At 43.3% G+C, this 7,629-nt stretch overlaps 1 protein-coding gene across 1 annotated transcript; it reads right to left on the bottom strand.

Annotated features, from left to right (window-relative positions):
- Positions 1 to 5,724: 5,724 nt before the first annotated feature.
- LOC103714944 (LOB domain-containing protein 38-like) lies at positions 5,725 to 6,926 on the bottom strand. Its single transcript, XM_008802426.4, has 2 exons — positions 6,510 to 6,926; positions 5,725 to 6,410 (listed from the first exon to the last, which is right to left on the bottom strand). The coding sequence occupies exons 1-2, from the start codon at positions 6,691 to 6,693 to the stop codon at positions 5,986 to 5,988; spliced, it is 609 nt and encodes a 202-aa protein (XP_008800648.1). The 5' UTR covers positions 6,694 to 6,926; the 3' UTR covers positions 5,725 to 5,985.
- Positions 6,927 to 7,629: the final 703 nt, after the last annotated feature.

Consider the following 7,629-nt stretch of genomic DNA (forward strand, 5'->3'; position numbering starts at 1 on the left):
TCCATGGATATGTCTGCTGACCTTGTCAGAGCCAAGAGCTGGGGGTCCAACCTGGCCGGCCCCATGCCGGATGGAAAGGAAGCAACCTTAGCAGGGCAAAGTGGAATCCACGTCACAAGTTGATATATAAAAACAAGGGAAAACCAATGGGGTTATCTCAAGCCTATGATACCCTCAAGATCCACCATTAAAGCTAATCACATTATATGCCTTTAACTTTTTTTTCTCCGTGCCCGGTGCATGCACTTGACAAGGCTCCACTATCTAGCGACCTATAAAGAAGCCAAAATGGCCGGAGATAAAGGAAAAGGAAGGGAGTAGAAAAGGGGTCTGGAGGACGGCAACTTTTTGTTTGATGTTCCCCTTCTTCCCCTCCTAATTATCCCTCAAGGAAGGGTACGACATTATGTAGTTGGTATAGATTGTTGTGTGTATTAGGTCATGCCTCACCCGGGGCCTTACTTTCCAGCCTGATCTGGAGCATTTTAATAGTCTTGTGGCTGTTGTTTTGTATTTATGATTCCCTTCCTTTGAATGAGGATGCAACCTAGATTGATTGCTTGCGAGTTGACACCTGTTATGAGGTGCATGTCTAAATTAAAAACAAAAAAGGGATTAGCTTTGCTTGGACACACAAGTGTATAACGAGCGTGGATTGTCTACGGTGCATAGGTTGTACTACGGAGTGTTGTGTAGTCCTCGATGGCTGCCATCAGGGATGGACAAACATAGCACTCTACGAGCATATACAACATGCATTGTTTGATGTGCATCCATCTCTTGATTATGTTTATTAAGGGCTGTATAGCACTCTGCAGTGCAGCCCATGCACTGTAAGGAATCCTGGTTGGTGGATAATTGCTAGGCTACTTAATGTGAAAACTACTTAGATAATACATATTGTGTAGATAAAGAGAACATCTAAGTACATCAACGCCACGAGAATTTTTCCCCATCTTTGAATTAGGAGAGATCCTGATGACATTGGAAGATATGCAATGCATGATTTGTCATTGTGTGGCACTTGAAACATGGACTAGAGTTTGAACCTAGGTGCGTAGACTAACACACCAATATGAACCTTTCTCAGGATTAGCTAGATTAGTTTAGCCTTTTCCAACGTTGATACACCTCCTGACATTCTCTCATTCTTGCATATATGGGATACACAAAGGCATTTATATCCATGGCTCTAGTTTAGAAATTGTTTGGAAAATTCAGCAGGACTAAGCTGGATTTTCTATAGAAATCGGATCTGTTAGCTTGCCTAATCTTTTTTTTCTTAAAGGCTCATCTTAGTTTTGTTCTAAATTCCATCTATAGGCTTGTTGGATTGCAGGATAAAAAAACAGATCTATAGAGATTTTTGTTTTTTCTATTGCAGGATTCGGACCTATATTGGGTCGATATGGGTCATATTTAAATAGATTGTATAATTTATGATCCAACTGAAAATCCAATGTAATCCTACTGAACTTTTCAGACTCTTAAAGTGCCCAAGTGACTTGAGACCCAGCCCAATTCCTTCAGCTAGATTAGCTGCATCATTGAATAGATCCATCATTCCTCTCATGTTGATCTAGCAAAGAGATCAATGTTAGTTTTGTCCTTTGCATTTCTTCTCTCCAAGGAAATATCCCTTGCTACTTTCCTGTGGCATGATGGAAGTGCCGGCAGTCTTTATAATTGTATCTGTTGGTGAGGGTGTTCATGGCGCACGTATGCTTTTGCCACTAACAAAAGCCACTCCAAAATAATCTGGACAAGTTTTCGTGCTCATTCATGATTGTAACCTTTTTGCCACAAAGTAGACGTTTTAGTTCAATTTGAAACAACCAAAAACAAAGAAGCATTACGTAGCTAGCCTGCCCTTTGTAATCAGTTTTTTTTTTCTTCCAAATGCGTGTATTTTGCACACTCTTGATGCATGACAAATGTTTGTTTTATTTTAGAATCTAGCGAAATAAGAATGCATCACAAATTGGACATATGTCTGGTGCATCCATAGCCTAATTTAGATTAGCTAGGTCAGCTGTGTGTTTGATTAATATTTTGATGAATGACAAATTTGGTTTAATGAATAAACTAGTTGCCAATCTAGACATGCCATATATTAAAAATATGTTAATTTCACTTGTATTTATCTAAGATTGTAATATCTAGGCTGATGAAACATCGTGCTTGGAATCATGTGTGTGTGCGCGCATGGGTGCGCACGTGTGCGCGCAAGCTCCCTATGCATAGGCTAGTGAAACATGTTTTAGTATAGCTAACAGTACTAAAGTAATCTCCTGAGTCTCTAGCAGGGCTAGAGTTCCCTATCATCCCAAGTTCATCATCTCCCACTGGTTGGTAAGAGAAACAAGATCAATTAGGGCACACATGGATGTTGGCCCTTGCATCCACTCACCATAGGTTGGTAAACATCATAGAGAACAGAGTTGATAACTTATATGTTATTACAGCATTGTTGTCTAGAAAAATGACCAGGCTAGGTATTAGATTTTATAGTTTGGTTTAGGTTTGGCTTTAGACTTCACAAGATTAACCTTAACAGCAAGATTAGATGCCTGTGAATCTTTAGTTCTACTATCCCCTTTAATGAAACTTATAACACTCCAAAATTTCGCCCAAAAAAACTAGCAGTAAATATTATTTAGATTTTTTTGCCTATGCATAAGTACTCAAGGTCTGCCTAGTGCATAAGCAATATGGGACTAAACACACCTCTATAGATCCTCATATTAACCTAAACAGCAAGATCAGATGCCTATGAATCTTTAGTTCTACTATTTTCTTTAATGAAACTTGTAACAATCCACGATTTTACCCAAAAAATAGCCAAAAAATATTATTTAGATTTTTTGGCTCCGTATAAGTACTCAAGATATGCCCAGTGCATAGGCAATATGGGACTAAACACGCCTCTACATATCCTCATATAATTTCCCCACATCCTCTCTAAGCTAAACATGCCAATCCATTCAAATTTAACTACAAGTACCACGATCGGCTTGTGGTGAGCCCCAATGACTCTGTGCTGCAGTATTTTCTATTCCATATGGGTCATGGTTGGATCCGCTTTGATACTATTTTTAATAATTTAGAACTTTCTCCAAAAAAGCTAACCAAAATGTATTATTTGGATTCTTTGATCCTATATAACCATACAAAATTTACTCGATGCATAGCTGATGTGGGCATATGTCCTCACAATTAACAAATCTTTAAGGCTAATATGTTCTTTATATTTTAAAGAAAGAGTAATCTTTCCAAGTAGGGTGTGGCTTACTAATGATAAATGCAACTTGGAAATTAAGAGGCATACCTTTCCAATTTCATTCACGCATTAAAGTTCAAAGGTGAAGGGGAGCAATTACATATTTTTCATCAACCATTTTAAGCTTTAAAAATTTATCAACCATTTTAAGCTTTAGAAATTTATCAACTATATATTTTTCAAATCCTACATCTTCTACCAGAGTATTCTTTTTTTAGAGTTTTCTATTTTCTATGATGTATAATCATCATCATCAACTTGTTGGCATATGGTAGATGTGGAAGGTTCATGGCAATCTTTAGGTGGTTTGGATTCAATCAAAATGTAAACAAGTTCCAAACTTTTTAACTTGTAATACATTCTAAGTTACCATTATGAGAAAATATCTTAAGCAAAATAATTTTTTGCGGCAATAATATTGATGATACGTACCTCTAACCATAATTGTTCAAGTATTTAAACAAAGTTTATGCACAAGAAAATTGTAAGAAGAAAGAATCTTCTAATCTATGCCATTGTAAAAGCCATAAAACTGATGGAATATCAGAGGCCTAAGCTAGGATTTTTTATCAAATAACCAAAATCTCATCAACAAAACTACCTTAGCTATAACCAGAGATAGTGAGTAGTTACCTGCCACCTATAATTATCTAACAATTAAACTCTATACATGTAAGCCATATTATATCTGTAACAACCCAGGACCTCACCCAAAATGGGTAGCCGGAAGATATTATTTGGATTTCTTGATTCTATATAAGTACCCAAGATCTACCCAGCGAATAACCGATATGGGACTAAACACACGCCCGCACGGGTTCTCACAATATCTCATCGAGATGTGTCCAACAACCATTTCTTGAAATTAGATCCATCATATATTTGGGCTCAAAAGAGTTTTCATCATCCTAAGATAGTTGGGGTGTAAAGTAATAGCTAGGGCCGGCCCAGTTTTTAGGCGACCGAGGTCCATTATAGAAAAGGCCTCAAAGACAAAATAAAAAGAAAAAATGTCCTCCTTAGTGAGTTCGCCTTAGGCCGGCCTACTGTAAGAAAGGCCTCAAAGATAAAACAGAAAAAAAAAAAAGAAGCTCTTGTTAGTGAGTTCGCCTCAGGAATTTAACAGCTTTTTAACTATGGCAAAAGCTCCAACCAGTTAAGAACAGGATTAGATAAAATAAGAAACAAAAATGAAATAAGAAACGCTAAATGCAGAAGCGACGAGGAGAGTGGAGAGTGGAGGGTGGAGAGTGGAGAATAGTCTTCTTTCACTTATTCTCTCTCAAAAAGAAAGTGTTAATAAAAACAAAAATGCGTAATCTTAGAGTTGTAATCATCCTTACCTGTGGATTGGACATGTTATCAAAAAAAAATGCATCACGTTCATTCTCAGAATCTTGCTTGGCCAGAATAGCACCATGCCGACATGGAATACTTTCCGCAAATTTAAACCTTGTTAAGGCTCAAACTCCAACACTTCATTCTAATTCTAATTTTTCAAAAAAGAGCAATTTTTGACCTCAAATTTTGTCTTCAAGCATACGGAGGTAAAAAGGACGGTCCGCAATCGATGGATTCCACGTGACGGACACACTTAGAGCGCGCTTTTCCTCGAGTCTATCCCTTAGCCGGCCGCGAATATTTGGATGCGAAAGCGGACGGAAATATCGAAGCCCGAAGCCCGCTGTTACTCGTGGCCGCGGCCGCGAATATTTGAACGCGGCGAGGCGCGACCAACGACGAGCACAATTAAAGGAACCAATCGGACCCCCGCTTCGCTCTCCGATGGACGGGCGAGTGGAGTTGGGCCCCACCTTCGCGTCATCTCCCACAACAAGAGAGAGAGAGAAAGAGAGAGAGGAACCTCCACCCCGCCGAATTCGACGCTGACGTCCGCCGCACACTTAGCGCTGCTCGCCCTTCCGCTTCATCTGATGTGACGCTGTCGTCTGTGGGTCCCATCGACTTTTTTTTTTGCTTTTGGTACATGGGTCCCATCTATTCGGAATGTATAATTTTTAGTTCAACTAGATCTAGTACCATTCAATAGCGGAGCAAGATCCACCATCCAAAAGCCGTCCTCTCCCCCCTCTCGCTACACGTCAAATTCGCGCACATCACCGCACCTAATCCTTCTCTTTTGTTATTTTCTTTATAAAAAATCCAAAAGTTTGGATAATAACGAGAGCTTGGGTATTTAAAATACACGTGTCGTCTCCTGAGTCGTCGCCGGAGCAAGTGGCCACTGTGGCCTCAAAGACACTTGAGTGGAGGTGGACGTGGTCCCGTGCCGCGTCACCCCCGACGCGGCGCGGTGCCAAAGCGTGCCCTTTCCAGGCCCCGGTCGGCGGAGCACCGGATCCGCCCATTCCCCTATTCTTTTCCTCAATTCCACGAGTAATCGAAATCCACGGAAAAAAAAGAGAAATAAAACACAGGCGAGGTAAAATAAAAGGTTTTTATTTATTTAATTTAATTAGGGATAATACACTTCATAGTCAGGGGAAAAGAGCGGTACAGTCACCGCTTACAAGAGGAAAAATAAGAAGACAGCCAAATAAAAAGCCCAGCCGACTACCAATAGGAACTCGAAAATTTTCACCGGGGCATCGAAACCCCCACAGCAACGACATAACTCCGATCGAAATCTCATCTCAGACGAAGAGGTTGTGGACCACCGACATAATTCCGATCAAAATCTCGTCTCAGACGAAGAGGTTGAGGAGGCGTGGCTGGCGATCGCCGCCGCTCTCGCCGCTCGTCGTCACGGACCCCTCGGACGTCATCGACGGCGTCTCCGGCCTCAGCTGCTTCTCCTCCCGCGCCGCGGCCGGGGACCGGGGCGTCAGGCAGAGGTCCAGATCGCAGGGCGGCGCCGGCACGTTGTTGGTGGGGGCGGCCTTTCGCCACTTGACCGCGGAGGACCACGCCGCCGCCCTCGGCCGGGCATAGAGACCGGCCTCCGCGGCATCGTCGAGGTCCGGCAGCGGCCGGAGCGTCCCGCCGCGGAGCACCGTCTCCACAGCCGCCCAGCAGAGGTGCCAGTTCCCGCTCCACAGCAGCCCCACGGCGCCGTTCACCGGGTTGATCGTCCGCCCGCACGCTTCGAACAGCAGCGACTGGAACAAAGCTAAAGATCAAAAAAAGGAGGTTAGAAACAACTTGGCATCAAATCGATCGGAGACCGGGGATCGAAAGCTTGTGAACTGGTTGGGGTTCGGAGGAAAACCAGGACGCTGGGGCTCGGGGACGGCGGAGATGAAAGACACGAGGCCGGCGCGGCCGAAGAATTTGGCGACGAAGACAGTGGCATGCCCCTGGGCCTCGGGACTCTCGATCCACTGGAGACACGGCCGGAGAATGCAGGCCTCGCTGCACCCCTTCCGGAGAATTCGGCAGCCATTGCAGCTCATCCTCCCCTCCTCTCTCGGCGGCGAGATCTCATCAACCGGCCTTCCGGTCTCCGGAGACGCAACAAAACCCTAAGCCTAGATCGGCGGAGATTTCCCCCACACAGGTCAGAGCTGTTTCTCCTATCTCTCACTCCCTCTTAACTATTTTGTGAAAAAAAAATTATTTTTTCTTCGAGTTACTTGGAGAGCAAGGAATGACGATAGAAAGGGAGGAGAAGGAGGTGGTACAAGGGAGAAGCGGGGGGTGGGGCGATATATAAGAGTCACCGGGGTTAGCCTAACTCGATCCTGGTGTTGAGGCAGACGTGGGGAATGGTGCTCGGGTTACCGCCTTGGGGTTGGGGTTAAACGCGTGGGCCGTGGGGGGATTAAGTTCCAAGGACCTGGGGTGCGGGGGCGGCCCCGTGTTTCCGCGGCTGGTCCCCCTCTCCACCGTCCGATTTCCCTGGGGTGTGATTAGCGATGCGCCGAAGAGTCGTACCTTATTCCTATTTTTTAAATTGGTCTTCTTCAATTAAAGCCCCCTCATAGTTTTAAATTTGAAAAGAAGATACTAGCTTTTAGTATTTGGCCTAAGAATCCCGTCCACCTGTTGACAGCCGAGTGGCGTGAAATCTCCTTTCTTTGCAAGTAGCCCCTCAAACTGCTTCTAATACTTAGATAGATCCCTTGTTTCCAACCATTCATCTGCTCTATGGAAAAGGCTAATGACCTCTGAAATATTTTTTGTGTGGGAGATTTCCAAACTGGAGATGATGTGGTGCTTCAGGAATGGCCAAGTGCAAACTTTACTTAACACCCACCTATCACAGCTGTTTTTTTCATAGGCCTACTCATATCCAAGTTATTTGGTTGTTCCATCCATATCATAGACGGTCATTTATAATATGACGAAGAAACATATAAAAAAAAAATGCTCACTGGATTGTAGGTATG

Source organism: Phoenix dactylifera, chromosome 15, assembly GCF_009389715.1.
Source record: "Phoenix dactylifera cultivar Barhee BC4 chromosome 15, palm_55x_up_171113_PBpolish2nd_filt_p, whole genome shotgun sequence".
Taxonomy (NCBI): domain Eukaryota; kingdom Viridiplantae; phylum Streptophyta; class Magnoliopsida; order Arecales; family Arecaceae; genus Phoenix; species Phoenix dactylifera.

Excerpts from the sequence above, each read along its gene's own strand:
- LOC103714944 (XM_008802426.4), bottom strand. The coding sequence starts at position 6,693 with ATGAGCTGCAATGGCTGCCGAATTCTCCGGAAGGGGTGCAGCGAGGCC. Across the intron at positions 6,411-6,509 it reads CCCCGAGCCCCAGCGTCCTG|CTTTGTTCCAGTCGCTGCTG; the intron begins GTTTTCCTCCGA and ends TTTGATCTTTAG.